At 42.1% G+C, this 24,303-nt stretch overlaps 1 protein-coding gene across 4 annotated transcripts in view; it reads left to right on the top strand.

The window, feature by feature from the left end:
- LOC133128794 (protein EFR3 homolog B) overlaps positions 1–24,303 on the top strand; it is a 61,335-nt gene that overhangs the window by 297 nt on the left and 36,735 nt on the right. Inside the window, exons 2-3 of one of the 4 annotated variants that reach the window (XM_061242581.1) lie at positions 937–1,080; positions 22,315–22,391. In XM_061242581.1, the coding sequence (XP_061098565.1) occupies positions 1,074–1,080; positions 22,315–22,391 (84 nt within the window). In that variant the 5' untranslated portion in view covers positions 937–1,073. Of the gene's footprint in view, positions 1–936; positions 1,081–7,755; positions 7,814–12,744; positions 12,845–17,011; positions 17,111–22,314; positions 22,392–24,303 lie in introns of those variants that run through there. The other 3 variants (XM_061242584.1, XM_061242582.1, XM_061242583.1) reach the window with 3 other exon arrangements.

The following is a 24,303-nucleotide window of genomic DNA, read 5'->3' as shown; positions in this document are numbered from 1 at the left end:
AGTAATGAAGTAATTGATCCTAGATAAACTTCAGATTTATCAGTCTCAGATTGAGTGTGGTAGCTGTATATCCATGCCGCTGACTGGCTCCCGTAATGGGAGTTGGCTATGAAGAACTAGTTAGTCTAGGTAGCGATCTGTGTTGCCAGTTAACTTGCTGCTAAAACCATTGTCTAATGTCTTAGCCGGCGGGCAGATACCCCAGAACACAACGTTATTAAATCAGGGTTAGCAAACGGGAAAATGTATGTCGTCATTTAACTTAGCTAGTCTAGCTAAATACATCCATTTATTATGAAGTTTGTATTGCTATTAACTTAACGTGGGAAACGTACTAAACCAGATTTAGTGACATAGCTAGCTGACGTTAGTTGTTAGCAAGCGATTTCGCTTAGTCTAACTACGTTAGCTGGTTAGATATTAATTTACACGGCTATTAGCGAACTTAGCTGCGATAGCTAATTTAGGGAGTGGTAACGTAACTCGATAGCAACTATGATAAAAACGCAATTTAGAAACTTATGTATAACCTATCTAGCTAGTTAACATAGCTAGGTAACTGTTAGCTAACGTTAACTATCTTCGCAGCTACCCAGTTGTAAGTCTAGCTAGCTAGATAAGTTAACGTTAGTTTAACCCATCCAGCAGTTGGGTTTATACTCGCAAATCACATTAAGATGATGCGTTCGCTGTCTAGCGGTAACGTTATAGCAGCTACCCAACAATAGTGATCACGATTAATAATTTCTCGTTGAGGCACTAACCAGATATGTAGCAAGTAATGTTCAGTTCTAATAATCTAAATATAATGTGATCTATTATATCTGAGAAGTATCTAAATTGCTTGCTAGCTGTCTATGTAATGTTAGATGCATCACATCGTCTATTATCTCGCTTGATTGTTAATTACACAACTGTACATTCGTAATCTTGCAGGCCCTCAAACATCCTGCGGTTTTCCTGATGTGACTGACCCATGGACATCAGTTTTAGGTCCGCTTCTATTATAAAAGAGTGGAAAGCATCTTGAACATTGCTTTGGAAACAGCGACGTCTAACGACGAACATTTGACATGACAGGTACAGTTTGGCATTTCTATCGAGAGGGGTCTGGCGACGGACCGAGGACACCTCCAACTCCTCCCCAGGTCCTCCAACTCCTCCCTGTCTCCTCCAACACCTCCCACCGCCATTATATGCGTCAGTAATGTTAGCTAATGTTAATTCAGACACTGGTTGCCCCCAATACAATTTCAACTTGGCAATTGCAATAACTGAAATGTATGATGAAGACTATTAGTTTTATATCAACTAGTTACCACTTGTCATGGTCCACCTTGCGACATAGGTTAGGGCAGGTTTGAGGGTCTGCCGGACAAATTTCTGGAATTGGCAGAAAAGATTAGGAGCACGGTAACTTCCACGGTAGTTTTCTCCAGAATTCTACCTCTACCACAGAAGCAGAACTTTATCTGGAGTTTTAATGCGTAGCTATGACATTTTTGTACGAAAAAGGGTACAGGTTTATGGGGAATTGAGACTCCTTTTGGCATAGAGGTGAGCTGTACAAGTGTGACATGCTGCACCTGAACTGGAGGAGAACCGTTCCACTGGGTCAGCATATGCTTAGGGTAGCACAGGGAGGTACGGACTGACCAGACGGAAACAGCAAAGGCTGCATATAATGGAGAGAGCAATAACAAAATCTTTTCAGGGCAAAATCTGAGTAATAGTGGCTTGGGACCACAGGGAGTGAGGGAACAGGAGAGGATGTGTTGACACAACAGACATGTCTTTGTTTATATTCTATAAGCATAGAAAAGTAATTTCTGAAACTTGAGGCAGTTAGTGAGGGCTATGACCCATGCCTTGGGGATTAATATAATATAGAGGGGTATAAACCTATTAGGAAGGACAGATCCAGTAAAGGAGGTGGGGTGTGGCTGTTTATGTAAGAGAAACTATTGGTGTGCAAGAGACTTGGTAAGCTTCTCTTACCAAAATATTAACTGGAATTTGGTGATCAGACGTGGAAAAAGTGAGGAGGAATTTTTAGATGTTATAAATTATATTTATAAATATTTTGTCTGTCAGCCTACAAGAGGGCAGTCGATTTTAGATCTGGTGATATGTAATGATTCAGACAGAATTTGCAGGATAGAGGTAATGGAACCACTAGTGACCACAAGTGACCATTCCACAATACGTTTTTATGTATTTTGGCAAATTAAGAGGGACTGCTCTAAATCCAGTATTTTTAATATTAGGCGTGTCAACTTTAAATAGATGCGATCAAATTTAAGTAAGTGGAGCAGGTTCAAAAGGGTTATATTTGATGCACAGTAGGGCTGCAATGATTAGTCGACGTCGTCGATGACATCGACCATGAAATGTAGTCGATTTGCATATTCATAACCAACGCGTCGTATTGTTTTGAACATGGTCGCGGAAAACCCAGTTGAGTGTGGAGAGAGTTTATCCCAAAAGCCCAAGCGTCCAAAGTGCGGGAATTCTTTCAGCAAAAACTAAAAAATATGGTGCTTTGCACATCGAAACGGCAGATCACAGCAGCACGACGGCCATGCACAGACACCTTTAAAGAAAGCATCCAGGAGCTGTGATGCTAGGTTATCTAGCGTGATATTGTTATGTATATGTGGCTCTGTAATGTTGTCAACATTGCTATTCTCATACATGTCATTGAATGAGCTGTATTAAATTATGGTCTGTTGATTGCGTGATTTTAGTGAAATTGACCGAAAACCCACGCATGTCTTAAATCTAGCTAGAGCTCTCGTATTAATGTAAATACAGCCATGATAATTGTTCGAATTGGACTGGACTGTTGGAATTGTTATAACGCCACAGTTACACTAATGTTACAAAACCCTATTTCCACTGCCGGTTCTGACGGCTCCAGCCACTTAACATTATGCACACCGGTAGCAATATTAGGCTACTGTGTAACTCTGAAAACTTTGACCACGGCTTTGCATTCCTATAATGGCATCAGCGATTGAGCGTTTTGTAAGACAAACAAAAGGCAACATCAGCAGCTGTGATAATTCTCAATGTAAATATTGATATCCCATTTCAAAAAGTCTTAAAAATTCTTGTCTAAATGAATCAGTTGTAAGGTTAGTTTTATAACGTCTCTGATTTTACTTGTTTTGTTTTTATGTGCCGTCTTTGCAGTGGAAATGGCAAACGTTCAAAGTCATAACATGCGCAACATGTGTAATCTAACTTGTGCGCAATGAATGAGTTACATTAGTAGTGATGTGCACACTGCGTAGTGCACAGACGAACACAAATAGGCCTACAAGCATCCGTAAGTAATCTAAGTAATAGTGCAGGCCCTCCATCAGGTAATCTTGTTAATTATTTTCAGCATGTAGCTACAGGCATAGATAAATTATAATGAAAAACAATGTCGTAGTAACTCGTGGGTGTTATATTATTTAAAGATAATGAAGTTGCTATAATGAGTCAATACATTAAAAGCAGTAAGAGTAGGTGACTTGCCTTAATACTATTATACTATAGTAGTCATCCACACTACACAGCATTTCATGGGCATAATTAAACTTCATGGCTCATGGTGAATTTTATTATCAATATTATGAATATTATATTCTTTTTTTATTTATTATTTATTTATTTATTTCCCTTTTTTCTCCCAATTTGGTAGCCAATTGTACCCCGTGTAATTCAATTAGAGCTAGTATTAGATACACCGCCCACACCCCGTCCCTCGGCGGCCCTACGAGAGCGACACGCCTTCTTCAAGCCGTCTCGCCACATGTTGGTAACCGTGATTCTGAGGCATCCGAGGTGCATTTTGTGCGGCGATCTACGAACCCTGCCAAGTCCCTCCCCCTGGAGCAGCGAGCCAATTATGCTGCTCCATGTGAGCCGGCCAAACTTGGCTTTTGGCAGGACCGAGAATCGAACCCCGGTCCCCGGTGTGCAACTGCAGCGAACTGCAACCGCAAGTCTGCTGCATCATAATGAATATTATATTTTTATCAATGAGTACAAATCTTAATATGAAATCTAATTGTAATTTTGTAGTCTACATATAAAATTGTGCAACTGCAAACTAATTATGTCACTTACTCTAACAAAAAAACAAATCTGTGTTGATGATTTGAGCTCTTAACTCAAAGATGGTCTACTCTGGGTCTTCAGCAGGTGGTGTCAGAGAGGACTAGGCCTACCCAAGTGATCTAAGGATAGTAGTATCACACTTCAAAAACATGTCAATACATTTTGTCAACTGCAAATTGACCTAAGTGATCTAAGGATAGTACTATCGTACTTCAGAAACATGTCAATACATTTTGTCAACTGCAACCCCCCCCTCCAGTAAATGTATTGTTTCGATTAATCGACTAATATATTGTTTTGATAAAATAATTGACAGATTAATTGATAACAAAATAATCATTAGTTGCAGCCCAAATGCACAGTGTAAATTCATTCAAGGTGCAGAAAAGTTAATTGAGAAAACTGTCACCACAGTAGATGAATACAGCTATACCTAGTTTGCGGAAGAAATAATAAACTGTATAAGACATGTGAAAAGGACAGCACTGAGAGTAATAAAGCTGAATATTGTAATATGTGTGCTAAGGTTAAAAAATAACTGGTTAGCCAAAAGGCTATTTGAAATGCTAATTTCAGCTGAAGGAAAATATAATGCCTTAAATGCCTACTTTGTTGTTAGTAGTTTTACCAGGGAGGAGGTTACGAGTCGAATGGAAGGCATACTCAATACTCAGAATGTCTCAGCCTATATTGAGATAGGGAATAATGAAGTGCTAGATAAATTGCAAAAACTAAAGACAAATAAGGCAGCAGGCCCCGATGGCATATTCCCAAGCATACTCAAAGATTTAAGTGAGATAATTTTCAAACCACTGGCAAGTATGGATGTGACAAGTCATCAGTTGTTGTAAACGGTCATCATCCTTGAAGTTAAATGTCAACATTGTAAGTCAGATAATCGCCTAATTTCCAAATTAAAGATTTACATTGTGTGTCATTTATAATTCTTAATGTTTTCATCCCTCTGCCCTATGGCTTCTGCCTGATAGACTTGATTGGCAACTTGATTGTAACTTTGTTACAGATGGGGTTGTGCACTCAAAATTGTGGTCACGCCTAATGATAAGGGATGAAGAAACTCAGTACAATCAGCCACAAGTGAACTAACAGCTACAGATTTAAAACACACAGAAATTATTTGATAACTATAGTACTGTAGCATTCAATTCCTTGCCGTGTTTGCATTCTTAACCCTCTTAAATGGCCGCAGATTGCTTGCTAAACAGCGCACTGTAATATTACGTGCAACATTTCCATTTCCATGTCCAAAGATCTATTGCTTTGTTTATTTTTATGTAGATACACCATCCTGGAAACTACATTCAGTTTGCCGGTAGTTTGAATTTGCATGTCTACAAATAAACACTTAAGGTTCTGTGAACCTTAAGAAACGACGTAACATTACAATAAGCCATAAGTCAACCAATAGCTAGGCCTGCAGAAATTATTTGATAACTGTAGTACTGTAGCATACGCCTGCTGGTGAACATGCATGTATTTTAAACTGAAGTTATTTAAGCTTGAGAAAAAAGTATCGGTGAGATATTTTTTGTAACCGTTTACAAATCAGTTTTGGTTAACCGTTTAAACATTTAACCGTTCATACCTGTACTGGCAAGTATTTTTAGACAGTCATTCAAAACGGAAGAAATACCGGAAACTACGGGCCAATGTGCAATGTTTGTCCAACGTGCATCACATTTAAAATACTGGAATCTATCATTAGGGATAAGCTGGAATTATTTATTGAAAATAATAAGATTCTAAGGGATAGCCAGCATGGTTTTTCGTGAGGGTAGGTTATGCCTGACCTTTTGGCATTCTTTGAGGTAGCTACCAAGTCTTTTGATTTACATTTTACATTTACATTTTACATTTACATTTTAGTCATTTGGCAGACGCTTTTAATCCAAAGCGACTTACAAGTGCATAGGTTCTACCATAAGTCAAAGCATCACATCCAGAACTATCAAAATACACATGAAATGCTGTTCTAAACATAGTCGTCATTATAAGTGCCTTATTTATTTATTTATTTATTTATTTTGGGGGGGGGGGAAGAAGGGAGACAGGCCGGTAGTTGTTCAGGGCAGAGGGGTCAAGAGTATGATGATAGCAGGGCTGATGATATTATATATCTAGATTTCCATAAAGCATTTGATAACCACATGACAAACATCAATATCAAAATGAGGACAGTGGGAATTATAGGAGCCATTTCAAAGTGGGTTTGGAATTGACTACGGGATAGAACACAAAGAGTAGTAGTAGGAGGGGCCTTATCTGAGCAGGTTATTGTGGGAAGTGGAGTCCCACAGGGATCGGTACTGGGGCCACTGCTCTTCCTTATTTACATAAATAACCTTGACATAGGCATTGAAAGTAATTTAGTTTAGTAATTTGTTCGTAAGTTATACTTTAAGCTCTACCTTTCAGCATGTTTCCCGAAACATTCTTAGCTAAGTATACCTTCTGTAAGTGGTCTGGACCACTCTTAGCTATACCTTATTGATGTTGTCAGCTCACTCCGCTAGTGGCCACCACTGTTACGAACACAAGCCACTGAAGTCAGCTCTTAGTTATAGCTCAATCTGTTAAGCAATATATGCACTAATAATTCTACAGTTGTAGTTGGCTAATAATATTAATAAAATACCACATTAATGGGACTGTTTTCATGCAAAGAATAAAATTTTACATTACGAAGGATGCATGTTGCACTTTATTGAACATGTTGCCTAATTGCCTTTTAAATTATATTTATAAACTGACGATTTCCCACTGTCTCTGTGGGCTGGAGCAACTTTTAACCATAGTTATTTATTTGTTTTGTTGGACACTGTCGTCCTCAAACTGGAAAATAATGTTTCTTTATTCAGCGCCACGTCGTCTAACAATATCTCCATTTCGTTTGCTGTAAAGCTGTTGCTTATGTTGTTTTCGTGTTCGACCGTTTTGCTTGTTGATGCGCTTTTATTGAAAACGTAAGCTAATTAGAGAAAATAGTGAATTACACCAGTAATGTGATGGTATTTCTGCCAAATCAACCCTGATTGCAAAGTAATTTAAGGCACCATGACTAGGATATTAAAATAATGTAAATAAGGACATACCAAAGAAGGCGTGTTAACAGGTGGCGTAGTGGGACGAGGTGTGATAGGCTACCACAATCTGAGGTAAATAACACTACTTTCTCTCATAAGGCAGTCAAGCAGTCACTGTATGTGAATAATAAATCGTGGAGTAGTCGATGGTCAGTCGTGGAAGAACAACGTAATTTTGCTAAACACTGAAATGACCGATCCGAATTTCAGCTTTTATTTCCTGGTATTTTTTGAAATCTAGATTGGTTAAACAACTTAGAACATATCACATTTTGTATCAGACCACCCAATTTCTAGGTGAGCAAAACATGTGACTGACAGTTTCTTGTTGCCCAGATGTGTCCTGTTAGATTGATTGGTTAAACAATAAATAGTTCTGAATGTCTACTCTTGTTTTTAGCCTTCGGTTTTGCCGGTTCTTTGTAAAAGTGCAGCAGTTAATGACAGAAACATTGTGAGAGCTGTGACGAAAACCCCCAAAACATCAGTCAGTGACATCACAAACAATCTCCACAGGGCAGGGGTGAAGGTATCTCAGTCATCCGTTTGAAGAAACTTGAGCAGTGAGCAGACCATAAGATGCAAACCACTCATCAGTGGTAAGAATCGGACGGCGAGATTACAATTTGTAATTGTATAGAGTATAGAGTATAGAGATGAGCCACCAAAGTTCTTTGAACAAAGTTTTATCGACTGATGAGAACCGAGTGCATCTGTGAAGCCCATGGAGGAAGTGTCATGGCTTGGGCTTGCATGGCTGCTTCTGGAGTGGGCTCACTAAACTTTATTGATGATGTAATTCATGATGGTTGCAGCAGGATGAATTCAGAAGTCTACGAAAACATTTTGTCTGCCAACTTATGGAGAAATGTGTCTAAACTAATTTGGAGGAACATCATCATGCAGCAAGACAATGACCCGAAACACACTGCCAACACAACAAAGGACTTGGCCAAGTCAATCACCAGACCTTAACCCAATTGAGCATGAATTTCACCTAGTCCCCGGGGATCCATCCTCATGCCTGTCCTGTTTTCCCTGTGGACTAAATCAGTAATATCCTATCCTCATGTGGATTCTCCTACCACTGCTATGTTGACAATACACACAACTGTTTCTCTCCTTTTCAGCCCCAGATGTACATTTTGCAATTTGCCCATTACCAACAATAATACAATGGAATCTACATGCCAGACTGCCTAGAATCTTGCTGTTGTTCTGCACGACATGCCGTCTTATCACTGAAAATCTGTCCGTTCCTCATTTTTGGGGCACTCCCTGCATGTGCTGCTATTAATCTTAGCTATTCACACATCATGGCTTATCTCATCTTCCTCCAGTTGGACATCCCTTCCTGAAAGGGTCCCTCCTCTCTTTCGCATTTCCGCATATACTAAACCAATATTCATCCTCACTGTCCTTCTTTCATGTACTATGGCACTTAATGCAAAGTTTTAGGATTGTGTAAGGACTACTACTGTGGGTTTGACACTGATGTCCTGGCTCTTTGCTTAAACCTTTATGTGCATACCTGTACAAACAGTATAACAGCATCTGTGACATCCTAAATGTAATGTCCTATATGGTAATAGATTAGATTGGCATGCTTAGTCACACATGATGATTGAGCCTATGTGATTAATATTACAATTAAGTGATTAATATAAATATATAATGTTCTTTATCCATTTAAACATAAATACTTAGAGTGTTTCTCATCAGTGCTTGTGATGAGAAAGTCTTAAGAACCTAGCATAGAAGATAAAATGTGGGTAATGTACTTTCCTGCCTTTTTATGCTATGAGTGAATGCTTTTAGAGTAAGCCAGTATAGAATTGACTTGGGGAGTTCCACAGAGTGCTTGGGGAAAAGTAGGTTTGCTTGGGAAAATATTAAGAGCAATTAACTCCTGTATATGCTTATAATATTAAAATAGTTATTGGTTTACTTTGTTTGTGATCATTGTAGATTATTACAGATTATTATAATGTCCCATGAGAGTATTATGTTGTCAGCATCCCCAGTCAGTGCTGTTGCTCTTTGTTATAAAACTTGCATAAGCAGAGTTGCTGCATTATGCGTTGAAGGCAGTCTTCCAATTTTCTGTATTGCTGCAGTGAGTGATAAAGTGGCTAAATCAGGGAATGCAGTCCCATTACATTAATGAAGTCTACGAGATAATAGTGATGTCACTTAAAATATGTTGGAAGCAAGCAAAAATATTCTACAGGAACCTGTAGGCTCACAAGCTTGGTTTATGGAAGAATTTTGTTAGAACCTGCAAAGAAAGTCCATGTTCAGGTGCTCTTGGGCTTCACTATCTGGCTGGCAGCCTTACAGGGCAATGCTCTGGCTCTGGTGTGACGGTTTCAGTCACCTGGAAATTCTGCTGCAGACAAAGCATTTCCTGTTGATGCACTCAACAAGTCTCACTTGTCTGTTGTGTGATACGCTTATCTGTATTCCTCCATGTTGGTGGTGGAGGTTATATCAATGTGTGCAATAAGTGCTTAGGATAATGGCCTACAGTACAGGAATTGCATCACGGGTTACTTTGATCTAGGCATGTAGGTCTATTTCACTGCAAGACCTAAGTTATTAGCAATAAGATTAAAACAAAATGTAGGGCAGTACAGTATGCAGTAGGTTATTGGTTGCCTCGTCGCGTTGCTTGTTTCCTCGTTTTGTATGCAAATGAGATTCACCACTCCGTCAAAGCAGGCTGCGTTTATATTTGGGGTGCATCTTTCTATGATTAATAGAGAGTGGGAAGTGGGAACATGTTGCCTGCCTGACCATTGAAGCACATTTTTAAAATGAAAGCTCAAACGAAGAGCTTACTGTAATACAGAATCACATTAGTCTATATTTCATTGAGAATCAATCCATTACCATTAGTTGAACTGTTTTGTGTACTTAATTCTGTGGGTTTCATTTTAATTAAACCCACAGAATTTATTTCATTAGATGGAAAATACACTTGTTGCCAAATGTCATCTCTGTGTTTTATGTTGTTGTTTTTACTTCTGCTGCAGAGGATTGTAGCCTAGGAGAGCCAGATGAATGACTCTTTTGTTCAGGTGAATCAGCTCCCATGTTCACTGAAAAGAGCCCAAAAAAAAATGGCCCTGGCTTCTGAACGACCCATCACTAGTCATCAGAAAGTCTGGTAGTCCGCTGGGTGGCCAGGCTTTTAAAGCGTATCTTTTGTAGCCAATGTATGGCTCATCCCGGTTATGGTCCAATGGGTCAGTTGCTGAGCTGAACATCTCCTCGTTGTTTTCAGGGGTGTAGCTAGTCAGATGAGATTTAATCTTCCTCAGTGTTGTGGAAGGAATGGGAGAGTTAAAGAGCCTTGTTAATGGTATCCCAGGACATTTGTGAGTCAAGCTTGTGTTATTCAAGTGATGTGAAGGTCCAGGGATGAGTATGAATTACCTGGGAAAAGAAACATATTAGATTGATGAGGCTCCCATGGGCTTAAGTCAGTGAGTTGGCAGCCAGAAGCTTGCTTCAGGGGAGGCTGGAGTGGCAAGGGAGGCTTCTAATATTTCTGTGTCTAATTTGGCTAATAACGCACTGAAAGAAGGACAAGATGTATGGGTTCTAATGATTGTTGACTCACAGTGAGCCTACCAGTACAGTGTGTGCAAATCAGCAGGACTCCTGTCGGCTAGTGATGTATTATTTGTGTTGAATACAAATTTTATTTGCATTGATCGTTCAATTTAAAATGCTGTCTTGTAGGCTGTGACTGTGAAAATCATGGGTGATCATTTATTACCATTCATTTTCAAACCCGGTCTGCCAGTAAACGAGAAACAATAGATTTAGAAGTTGGTCTCTGGCCGGCGTCTGCCGTCTTGTGAGCCGCTGTGCTGTTGATTTCCCATTTTCCCGACGGCCCAGATGCCTCTGCTAATTTCGGGACCAGTGGCACGCCGAAGTGGGAGGAGACCCGCTGCTCGGGGTGTGTCAGAGTGAGCAGCTCATTGCCAACTTGGCATAGCTTATTGCAATTTTCTGGTCAGACAGGTCCACATTTCACCCTTTTGGACCTGTCTGACCACCTGTTCAACCCGGTGCGCCATGCTTCTCGACTGCGCCAATGCGCCTTGCGATGTTGACTCGGGAAACTCTGGCCCAGAGAGAGGGAAGGAGAGCAATGAAGGGTGAGATTAAAGCCTACTGTGCTAGTTTGTTAATAAGCCAGAAAGAGGGAAAGGGCGGCTAAGGTTAAGGTGCTGGAGACCCCTGCTGCTCTGATATGGAGCTGAGCCTTGGCTGGGCAGCCCCACATTGGCAGAATCCCCCGAGTCCCCTGAGTCCCTTGAGTGGTTTCCGGTGTAGCATTCGTGCCCCTGTTGGCAGGCACATGACTGTGGTGCCCTCACTGACCATCAGGTTGGCAGTAGAGCTGAAAGTGCTTGCTTTTCCTATGCTGCATTGTTATTCAGGGCAGTACTGTCCGGAACACTGAACAAATGGCTACTTTGTGTAGAACTGTGGGAATATTGAGGGCCCCTGATCTCGCTGCTGGAGTTTATTTCCCGTTTCCTGTTGCCGCTTTTTCCGCTTTTGTCTCCTTTTCATAGATATCATTCTCATGCCTTTTTGCTGTGTCTTAAAAAATTGAATCCATGTAGGAATGTCCCTTTTTATTCATAGTCCCCCCATTTTAGGGGACCAGAAGTAATTGGACAGTTGGCTTCTCAGCTGTTTCTTATTAATCAGATGTATTCGATCGCTTTCTTGGTGTAGGTTTCAGTATATAGAGAGTTTTCTTGATTATAGGCTATTGACTGCCTTTGGAGTCTGTTATTGGCATTTGTCAAAATGACAGACATTTGATCGACATACACACACCCACTGGTACATAATGACATACAATCATCTCGTTTTCCTGGAAGTTGACTGAAAAAAACTTTGTTGTGAAAATACATAAGTATAATTTTTTGGGGGATATATACTGAATTGGCTGTTTTGTTGCTCACACAGTTCTCTCACAGTGCTAGTGTTTGCTCTAGCTCCATGAAATACACAAAATGCAAAAGTAAATAAGGATTTGCCGGAAGGGCTGATTAGGCACTGTATTAATGAATTTGCTAGGCTACCGGTTTCTGTCTCATACCTGGGATAAAAAACCTGTTCTTTGACCTTTGGTGACAGGATCTGCTGCTTTTAAGGAAGGGTGAGCCAATGAGAGTAGCAGAGCAAAAAAAAAAAGATTTTACCCTTGTCTTGGTGAATGAGTCCTCCCCCCTCTATCTCTCTCCTCTCTGCTTCCCTCCTCTCCTTCCTCCCCTCTCTCCCTCCCCCTCTCCCTCCCTCTCTCACTGGCTGAGTGCGAGCGATGATGATCGAGAGGCTGTGTGTGCGCACGTCGGCGCGTGAAATCGGCGTTACCCTTCCCTAAACAACCCTTCCGCTTCACAAACGGGGGAAAACCCAAGGTCACCCGAGCGTGGTCGCCTCCATCGTCAGCGAGCGCGTGCGTACGTGTGCACGCGTGTGTGTGTGTGAGAGAGGGTTAACACGCGTGTGTGTGAGCATCTCTGCCTGCGTCAGAAGAAACAGCAGGCAGGCGGCAGGGGGAAGGACAGCTTCGCCAGGGCTCCCATCGATGTACGGTAAGGACGGCGCGTCCGCTCCGCTGTGCAGCTCCATTAATGCACAGGCAGCCCACGGCGTTTAAAGACTAGTTTTCCAGCGTGCGTATGTGATTATAGGAGCAGGTGTGCGCGCGGGGATTGTGCGCTCCGAGAGGCGTGATGCGGAGAGTGACAGCACGTCGGAGTGGCGGATCGCATGATTGCATGTTTGTACTTTAGCGTGTCAACACCGCATGCGACCATAATGATGCGAGGTGTCTGCTTTGCTCAAATGTTCAGGATTTTCTGAGGTTGATATCAGGTGCTGAAGGAATAAATGTAGGTCTCTTGTTTTGCTTTGCGAGTTTTCAATGACAGTCCCTCCCCCCAAGGTGTACTTAATATACAGCTTCTTTTCAGTGTGATATTCCTGCACAGTGAAATACCTTGCTGTAGCTTTAATACTTGGTCTGTGTTTTGTGTGATACTGGTTTTATGCGTGTGCTCTTATGTTTTTGCACCCTGCGTACGATTCTGGCATACATCTTTGCACTGAGCAGGTATGGATGTGATTGACCATTATCTGGCTTGTGGTGATAATATTGATAATACCTCTGTAATTCAGGCTGTTTGTTGTGTAGTATTGTTTTAAAATCAATAGGGTATCCCAGCTGTCTGTAGTGTATGTCCACTGTAAGAGCATAGCTGTTTTCTGCTATAATTTTCCTCTGCAAAAAAAAATTAAAAGAGTGCTACTAAAATTCACTAATATTTTGTAAGATGATGGGTTGGGTGTACAGCGTCGTTGGCCCAGCACCCTTGCAATCGCACGCATGTGTGTGTGTTTATGCGTGTCTGTGTGTGTCCTGGTAGAATGGAGGTGGTGTGCTGTGACATCACGAGGCGTTGCGTCTTCAGTCAGGCAGGCGGCCTGTGGGTGACCCACACAGGCTGGGGCGTGCTCAGGAACCGTAAATCAACCTCTCGTGGGGGGGGGGGGGGGGCAGCACGCAACACATCGCAGCACATTTAACGTTAGTTTGGTTACGCAGACTCTGTGTTCCAAACAGAACACGGGGAAGTGGCCTTCCACCAGAAGTTAACATCCGTTCAAGGGTAGTTTTTCTCCTGAGGAATGTGGTTTATGATTATTGTTGCTTATTGACTATTCCAGACACTAAGACACTTTGATTTATGTGAATTGGACCAATAATTGGGCTATAGGAAAAACGATAAATAACTACACAGCTTCTCTGTGTTAGGAAGACCGCGTTAGCTCCCAAGGTTACGAATACCTATTTGCGATGTTCCGAAGAGCACCTGAGCACAATTACTACAGTTTTGCCCTGGTTTATTTGGCTGAGCTGTATAATCCTGCCTGGTGTAACATACAGTTTTAAACTGTAGACTACTCATGGCAGTTGCTTTATTTTATTTTTCGTTGTAGACTACTACTTTGTGTATTTAATTTATTATGGCAAATGGGTATTTGTTGAAAAGGTTTAATTTGGTCTATAAATCTTTTTTTTATTTTGCTCACAGGTGTAGTTGGGGTGGCAGCTCAGCCAAGTCCGAACCCCAACAATCCAAAAACCCTCATAGAGCTTTAGCTCCCTTGAAAAATCATGCTAGTTCTCCAGACGGTCTCGGTCTCAGCCAAAAAGAAAAACCATGCTCCTTCTCCAGACTACAGCCAAAATGAGACTGGCCCTGAAAGCAGTTAAAACAACGGACTGGCTGCCCTGGCTCTGGAACTTGGCTTAACCGTTGTGTACTTTATCCTCCTCTGGGAATGGTTCCCACCATTGCAGTAAATGCCCGAAGTTCTGCAGAGTGATGCATTTGAATACTGTGTTTTCAATTCCAGCTAATCTGTAATGGACTGATTGAGCTGGCTTCACAGTGCCTGCTTGGGTCCCTTTGTCTCCATACTCTTGCCCTCTTATTTGCGTAGACCTCACGGCTCGGTGGAATGAGTCCTGTGCCTTTTTCAGTTTTTTCTTTCTAAACTGTCAGCTTTCCGTCACTGAGAGAAAGCATGTCTCTGCTTTTTATCATTTCCAGGCAATAAGCCTACATTTTCCTCAGCTGCAGTACTATTAGTTTGTCACTGGAGAGGCCAACATTAGTTTAAAACTCCTTTCACCCGCTGGCTTTTGTTAAGCTCACAATGGCCTTTTGTATGTGCTTTCAGGTTGGTTGGCACTGGGCAGCAGTGCAGCCTGCCTCATAACAACAGGAAATGAGCTCTGCAGCCAGAGTGATGTCATTCGTTCACGCCACGCATGTGTGATGGACGGCCCCCGCTGCCATAGCGTGCCAGCTCCTGTCCAGGCCTGGATGTGAAAAATAGTATACAGCCTGTATACATGGGCTGTGTGTTTGCATTTTAAACTGCATTTGTATTGCGATAAGGACGGGGGGTCGGAAATGAGCGGGTGGCTGCTCGTGATTGCATTGCTTAGGATACAGAATTAAACAACCAGGGCCTAAATACAAAAAAATAAACAAATCAATAATTTAGGGCGGGGGCAAATGGAATCAATTTTGGACAGGCTAGTGAAATGAAGTCAACTGGAAAGTGGAGGTTATTCAGTCTACTCACATGTCAGTGGTCATCTTCCAGACCCTAACCCTTCTTCTTAACCAGTGCCCTAGAACGGCTACTAAGCCTTCAGCTTTTAATTAAAATGTGGAGGGAGTCAATGTCTCTTGCTATTGGTTTTTGTCTGAAGGGAATACCGCTGGGGGGAAAAAAAAGATGTGGATATAGGCTATGTGCATAGATGGCTCTGTAGATCCTACCTGGGTTCTACAGAGCAGTATGGCAGTTGTCCTCACTGGTCCTCCTGGTCCTGGGGTGTGCTGGTTTTTGTTTTTGCCGTAATATCAGCAACCAATTCAGAGCCAAGAAACCAGGTGATGTGAGTTAACTCTGCAATTAACTGCTGTAATCGATCAATTAAGTGCTGAGTAACAACAAAAGCCAGCACACCCTGCCGCTAGCCAGGACCAGGACTGAAGACCACTGATGTATGCTCAGCTCCAGGAAGTACCCCAGCTGGCATGCGGTAGACTCATGACATGCCTATAATGTTGCAGCTGTTAACATGCTACCGTAAGGTCATAAAGGATTGACATGGATTGTGCTGTGCTAGTTGGGAATATTCATTTCATTCGCGGCCTGTAAGCCAATCTGTGGTAGAATGACAGGAATGACTCAGAAGTGGGGCTGAAATCCCTGGCTTATTGCAGCAGCAGGACTGGCTGAGAGTTCATGCCGTTTGCGCCGGGGGGGGACTTTCAGCAAACATGCGAACACCGGAGAAACAGATAGCACTTATTTTTATCTGGTGCAGGACAGGTGCAGTGCAAGCGGGAACAAGCAGAGACCGCAGGGGATCTAAAATAGTCCCACTGCCTCTGAAACGCAATTTGTGGAGTGAGGTTGATGCATGCTTGTGACAGACCATGACAACCTATGTGATCCTTTCTTTAAAAAACATCAGTTTTCTTTTAGGCCCAATGCTTCCTGTGTAAGGCATAGTGACAGAAACTACTTGATCTTCCATCCAAGTTATAACGGTACAGCTGAAAGAACTGCTTGCAGTGACATAAGAAACAACCTCATTGCTGGTTTTATGAAACTATGTGTGCTTCACCACATAGGAGGGAAGTAGGAGTTATGCTTTTCCGAAACTGGAACAGATCCCTCATTCTCTGTTGCATGTGAAACGTCATCTTGGGTTTATTTAAGAGCTGAGCGTTCTAAGTTTCGGTTCACTTTGAACTGGACACAACTGGACGATCAATATTGCACCATTTAAAATGGTTCGTAATGTTTCTCTTAAACACAGTCAAGGTCTGGAGATGGCTGCGATTTGAACCGTGGCAACGTCGCGTGACCCCGCGTACGAAAATGTATAAAAAAATTTTCCAGCGAACATTCTTCGCCCGTTTGTCCGATCGGCCCGTTCACGCGTCCTGTTCTCCATGTCTGCTGAGCGTGTGCGGCTGGGGGAAACCTCCGGATTCTCTGCAGATTTATGAAATGTAATCTTAAAGCTCAGAGGCTTGCAGCCCAGCGCAGGGCTAAAAATAGCACGGCTGGTTGCCATTATCGAGGAGAAGACCCGGCACATGTGTTCAGCAGCAGCCGAGCGTGTCGTCCTCAACCCCTTCATCAGCGGCCAATTAGAGCTCATCCGTGGCTTTAAAGCCCATGCAGATGCCACATTGCACCGTGCCAGAGCCCGACTCCGCTCCGATAATCGTGTAGGAAAGCGCTGGATCGGATCATGAACGGTGACATTCATACGTTTGCCGACTGCATGAAAATAAAGCCTGCATGGGTTTTGGTTGCATTGGCTAAATTGCAAAGCTCCTTCTAAAATTGAATTTGGAAGTGTGAAATTTGGGCTGTGCGGTCCATGAGGAGATTGAGATGTGCTCTGAGCAGAATTACGGAAGTGGAAGCGGTATTTCATTAAAAATGTTGATGATGAAATGTTGAGTTTTGTCTGCATTAATGACGTTGTGTGGCACACATACTTTTATTGAACTTCTGCTGTGTTGGTAGCAAATCAATACCATACTTAACAATTTTGTCAGAGAGTAGCTGAAAGAGTGTTCAGGGTTTGGCTGCATGCTTTGTAAACTGCTATCACACTTTTTTCAGATGTACATGCTTATGTGCAACAGGCTTCAGGACTGGGCTTGGCTTTGCTCTGCAGCACCGAGGTCACAGGTCCCAGTTGAACAGGAACATGATTTCTCAGATAGCTCATGAAATAGCCCACTGATTTTTCCAACCCGAAACGAGGTAGAGGACATGCAGGCACACCAAGAGCTTTTGGACTCTGCTGATAGCAGCAGGAACTACTCAGAAATGAGCTGAATTAAGCTAAAATGCAAGTGGCTCCATGGATGTAAAATTTTGGATCGAGATGGAGCAGGACCTCGGGTAGCTGCATCCCTGTCTTTGACTCCTGTGTTACGGGAAAAACGACCCCAGCGTGACACCCAAGTAGCTCCCAATTGACACTTTCAGACCCAACCCAATATGATGTGGCTCCACCCACATCCCAAGGGGTTTTGGCTTTGGTGGACAAAATTTCGAAAATGTAGTAGGGTTTTAATAGGGGCTCAAAACAATAGTATAGGAGTCATTTTGATTGGTTGAAAAGGTAGAGAGTGCCATAAAGCACCCTTGGGATTTTACGGCAGTTATGCTGGAGTGCCACATGGCACTGTTAGGACTGACAGGGTTAAAAGGCCGGTAGAGTGCGGACCCATAGATTTGCCTTTTTATAGCAGCATCGTGCTGCTCTCACATTTATTAGCCACGTGAGCCCCATCCATTAGAAATGAGTCACCCACAATAGCGGAAGCAGGTGGGATTTATGGAGAGTGTAAACTCTAGGATGTACACCACTGTGGGGGTAGGACATCACACATTAGCAACCTCTGGCCAATAAAATGTGCACAGTTGGGAAGTGACCTGTGAATGAAGTCCAACAGAGACACAGGGTGTCTGCATTGATACAGTGGCCTCCAGAATTATTGGCACCCTTAACAAAAACAGAGAGGCTGCATACAATCAAACATATAGGAAAACTATACTTTTATTTCAATATATTTACTCATGTTCCAGTGCTTTCTATTCAGTAATGTCAAACCACAGGTGCTAGAATTGACAGTTAACAATTATAAGTAAAATCAAACAATGTGTAATTGGCAAAACAATTTTACTTAATTTAGTTAATCTACACTTTACTTAACTACAGTCTCCGAAAGGAACAACAACCATGTTCTGCAACGGCCCTCTCAGTCTCCATACTTAAATTCTGAAGAGGGGGAGTATCCCAAGGATATCAAAGTTTCTGAAAAGTTCTGCGTGGGGGAATGGTCAGAAATCCCTCCCTCCTTATCACAAATTATAGTAAAAGACTTATGGCTGTCATCTTTGCCAAGGGTTTTTGCTCAAAGTATTTTATATATTTATAACCAGGGTGCCGATAATGTTGGAACCTGTTTTTTGGGGAAATATTTATTAATTTATAAAGTTTAATTAACTTGCATAACCAAACTGAACTCTCACTTCCACAAAGCTGGGGGCATAGAGAGAGGTGGAAAGTGGGTGATGCTGTGTCCATGTGCCGCATATCCCGGTTTTGTTACTTGTATTCTTCTTTATATATTCAGGTGAATTTGACCACACTGAAATCAACATTTTGAAGAGAGACCTGGCCAGTAGGTAGCAGTAAATAAATAAATAATAAATAAAGAATTTGTTATTTACTGTAGTTGAGGCTTTTATTAGACAAGCAGGGGACAGTCCCCCCTGGAGCTTAAGGGCCTCACTCAAGTTGAGCTGTGTGGATCTTATCGTGGCTACACCAGGGCTTGAACCACCAACCTTCCAGATCTCAATCATGTACCTTAGCAACTAAGCTACTAGTGTTACAAATAAACAGCTTTATAAAAACTCACATCTTCATCGGAAACCTTACAAACAGTTGGATTCATACAGAATGTTTCCCCCTCCCCCATTCCGCACACCCTCTCCTCGTCTTGTGGAAGAAAATGGCCGAACGGCGGTTTTAAGAGTGGGTGGAACCCCTCACCACGGCGCAATGGCGGCCGTCGCGTTCGGTGATTCATGCGCGTTTTCACCCACCAGAACCCCGCTGCGTCACGTTTGTCTGAGGGTGGTGCTTGCCTCTGGGCTGGAGGCCAAGGCGAGGGGGGCGTAGAGGCTCGGTACCATCGAGTAACATGGAGGCGCCTCGCTAAGAATAGCGCCGTGCTCGCTGCGTTTGTGAAGGAGCTGTGGAAACCTGGCTGAGCTGCATGAGAGCTTGGCTGAGGCCTTGGAACAGGGCTCAGGTCTAGACCCCAGCTACCGCTGTCGCATTGCCAGATCTGGCCACCTGATATATAGATATTCAGTTTTTACGCCTTATGTGAATAAAGGAATTGTGCCAACGGTCATTTTCTCATGGCCACAATCCCTGGTCTATGTTTCGCATAATCGCATAATTCCTCGTCCTTGAATAAGCGGGCCATTAATATCCTGATCTGTGAATAGCCTATAGGGCACTATTATAATCTCTGATCTGTGGTGACTGCACTGTCTCAATCCCTAGTATCTGACTATGGCGCACTGTCTCAATCCCCAAAATCCCTGTGAGTACAGCACATGACTGAAAACCTTGGTCTGAGAATATAGCGCACAACATTTCCTGGTCTCTGAATATAACGTATGACTACAATTCCCGGTCAGGTATAGCTCACCATCACAATTCCTGTTGTTTTTATTGCTGTTTGACTTTTATCACATTTTGTATGTCCTGTTTGCTATACACGTCTTTTGAAAGTAAAACGATTTGGGCTGCAGTTTATTGTATGAAAATGTATTATATGAATAAACATGATTATATTGCACCATTGCAATCCCCAGTCTGTAAATGATTGATTTGACCATTCCCCCCAGTTGTCCTCCCCTACTGCAACATCTCTGAGCCAAATTCTACAATAACCAGGTCAGAACCCCAGAATGGGTTCTGCAGTGTGAGTCATTACTGCAGATTTCCATGGGCTGCTGTTCTGGAATGCACAAATTGGTTATCTTCAGAGTGAAAGTGCTACCTAAAATTTTTTACAAAAGAAAACATTGAAAGTGGAAAGTCAATAACAGACCAGCTCTGCAGAATATGATACAAGTATTTTTCAGGATGTTTGGCTTGTGTTTCAGTTGCAACACTGTTGAAAAAAGCAACCTTGTTGCCAAATTGCCAAAAATATAAACTGAATATGCTGCCTTCGTTGTGGTTATTTTTAATGACATCCACAAGGACACTGCATGGGATTGGTACAGGTGGAGTGATGCCAAATTCTTATCGACTGATGCTCTTGGATGGCAGTCATTTTGTGTATTTATCTGCTGTCTTTGAGTCAAACCCACTGTTTTGTTGTGAGGTGCAGCAGCAAATTTATTTCATTGTAAATCACTAGATATTTTTTGAAGTGGTTGTTCTTATTTGAATACAATTATCCGACATCCTTAGTACATTGGGGGTATGAGGCCAAAATTCAAAATTCTGCTAGAGAGAAATTAATAAAACTAAAAATAAACCTTTCTGTACATTACTGCAAGCAATCCATTAGTGCTTCATCACAGAAGCTAACAAAGACTGCGCATAACTCGCACAACAAGACAACATTCGATTGAGATGGCAGGATGAGGAAAGTCTTAGGAATGATGTGAGTAACTTGGATTTTTTTTGTTGTTATTATTTGGTATCTCCATTCCCACCTGAATTTGAGAATTCTCTGTTCTTAATACATGTCACCGATCATGTGAACTTGTTGGAGGACAACCCACCCAGTACAACAGCCTGGTACAGCTCAACTACATTTAATGAATGCAGATTAAGTCCAATAATCGGGCACTGGTCTCATATTTCGATATATTGGGAGATTCATCAACGTTTGATGTCCACTAATTCTTCGGAATTGTGTGTAAAGTTCTATCTTGGCTTCACCCTCCAACATTTAGAGAGAATTTTTGATTGAAGCTATTTATCCAGGCATAGCTTGATCATCTAGCAAGCCTTAATCCCCTGACATAGATCTGAAAACTGAAGAGCAAGAGTGAAAATTTGTGATAAGTGAGAGGGCAGACTTGTGAGAAGCAAGCACAAAACTGAGAGCACAAAAGCACAAAAGAGAGAGTTATTTCTGCGTGCTTTTTTGTTTTTGCATAGGTTAAAGTCTGATTCCTGCTTCATCTGCCAGCCTCTGTACGGCATTTTTTTTACCATTCGGCGTGTTGATCGGGGTCCTTGCATATGTTTGTTCTGAATATGTCATTCAAACATTTGCAGCAATCAAAGTGCGATACATCACAATAAATCGCTATATGGAAGGACCCCAAGCAGATCTTTGAACCGATCAGATCATAAACCTACACCGGATTGTCAAACATAACTATTTTATTGTCTCTGTAGTGCTTCCTGCTGTCCGGAATGGGCTGAAACAATTGGAACTATGAAGGCAAGCACCATACAGAGTTTCCGGGCAGTACGGAGGCTGCTGGATGAAGCTTGAATCAGGCTTAAGGCTGAAGGATGAAGGTTGAGGGGTTAGAGGTATCTGGTTAAAGATGAGTGAAGGGTTGAGGGATGAGAGCTTAGGAGTGAGAGTGATGAGGGATGAGGGGTTAGGGGTTGAGTGGTAAGGGATGTGGGTTGATATATAGAGGGTTGAAGGATGAGCAGTGATTTGGGTCAAAAACCACACATCACACTTATTTCAGCACTGGCCAGAGTCCAAGCGGCTCAACTCCTGGGGACCTCACGGGCAGTGGAGTGCATCAGTGTAAATTCAGATCCCCTGCTTGAAAGGGAACCCATAGAGCACTATGTGCCATATCCATCATTTTTGATAAATGAAGCATGTTGGGGTTGATGTAACTCATTCGGCTTTCTGGTTCCCACCCTTTCCAGGAGTTTGTGGATGCTGTGGGGCGTTAAGACCCCGATACAAGAGACTTGTGGACAACATCTTTCCAGAGGATCCAGAGGTGAGGGCTATTATCTCCTTCAACAGTTTAATTCTTTACCTCTGCAGTGTTCAGTTTTATCGTCTTATTGCATTTATTAATTTATTGTATTCATTATTTACAGATAACATTGTATACAGTACATAACATTTGCAGTCAAACTTTGACATGCATTGTCTTTTAACCTTGATTAATGTTTTTACAATGTTACTTAAATAATTGCTTACATTTCTGAAATAAGAAATATGGTGTGCATATTGGAAAAAAACACATGGCGGTTATATTGAATAGAGGTTCTTTTCAGTGTATGCTTCCAAACCAATCATACAAAAAAATTATGATACAGTCCTTCAAAAAAAGAGCCAATGTTTGGACAACGAGCCCAAACAATTATTTGCTTCACTATCGAGAATAAAATCTCTAATTTCCATTGGAGTTATGATTGCACTTTTACAAGCTCCAGGGATGGGAGATCAGTTTTATTGTGCCATCATTTCTAATAGCAATTAAACTGTACTTTGACAGGATGACATTTATCACAACACCATCATTTTTGGAGTTATTTCTGGACTATCCTCCAGGGAGTCCTCTGTCAAAACCAGTATTTTACACTAACCTCAAAGTCACAGCTCTACTGTGTTATGCAAACCAAATCACAGTTTCTAGCTGCGGCTGTAAGACGCAGCCCCAGATACTGACACATCAGCCACTGGCTGATCACAAGTCAGTAAAGAGTGGCAGTGACAAGCCTATGAGCACTTTCTAGAAATAACTTCCCTAAAGGGTTGCATTTTGACGGACTGATGAGCTCAGGCTTTATAAAGTAAGGTTTAAACTGACTGAATCCCAGAAGCAAACTACCCATTTAAACAAATTGAGTTACTTAATTTGACACCATTATGCAGATTATGTCAGTCTGTCTTGAACCTGTTGTCATAACCATGGCCTGGGGCACTTGCCATTGTCAGTGAAATCCCACTGAATGGTGTTCCTTTATGTAAAAATATACCCATAGTGTGCAAGATATAGAAGTGCCTCACAAGAGGTTTGTGGTAGAGCCTTATATGAACAATGCTTGTTCTGTTCTTGTTTTAATAAAGTGGGAATTGACTCTGCTCTTGTTGAATGACGATATAGCCCGTGGATGGGAGTAGAATGCCGCAAAACGTGTATTAAAAGCGAGACTCCCGTGAGGAGTAATTACATCATCTCCCTCGGACCTCCACAGGAAGCCCTTAGATGTCACAACAATACCCTGAGCACTCGTTTCTCCTGGGTCCCCGAAGCTATTTCACAAAACCAACTCCCAAAAGCCACCAGTGGCCAGAAAAACTGCCTTTTCCATTAGCTGTAAATATATGTTTGCTGGTTTTCTGCCTGATAGCTCAGTGTGTTGTGGTTGATTTTGGCGTCTGTTGGACCCATTACTTCACCTCTGCTTCCTCTCACCTCTCATTATTCCACACATCTTTTATAATGTAAATTGGGATGCATGGAAATGCCAGCCTACATGATTATTTGTGGAAGCACTGTTTTATTGTTGCGATGTACACTCACTGAGCACTTTATTAGGAACACCTGTACACCTACTTATTCATGTGATTATCTAATTAGCCAATCGTGTGGCAGCAGTGCAATGCAGATACAGCTCAGGAGCTTCAGTTAATGTTCACATCAACCATCGGAATGGGGAAAAATGTGATTTCAGTGATTTTGACCGTGGCATGATTGTTGGTGCAAGACGGGCTGGTTTGAGTAATTCTGTAACTGCTGATCGCCTGGGATTTTCACGCCCAGCAGTCTCTAGAGTTTACATCCTGTGAGTGGAAGTTCTGTGGATGGAAATGCCTTGAGAGAGGTCAACGGAGAATGGCCAGACTGGGTCGAGCTGACAGGAAGGCCATGATAACTCAGATTACCACTTGTTCATCTC

The sequence above is a fragment of the Conger conger genome, chromosome 5 (genome assembly GCF_963514075.1).
Source record: "Conger conger chromosome 5, fConCon1.1, whole genome shotgun sequence".
NCBI classification, from domain to species: Eukaryota; Metazoa; Chordata; class Actinopteri; order Anguilliformes; family Congridae; genus Conger; species Conger conger.
Note: the sequence above shows the minus strand (reverse complement) of the source record. Positions and strands in the feature narration are given on the sequence as shown.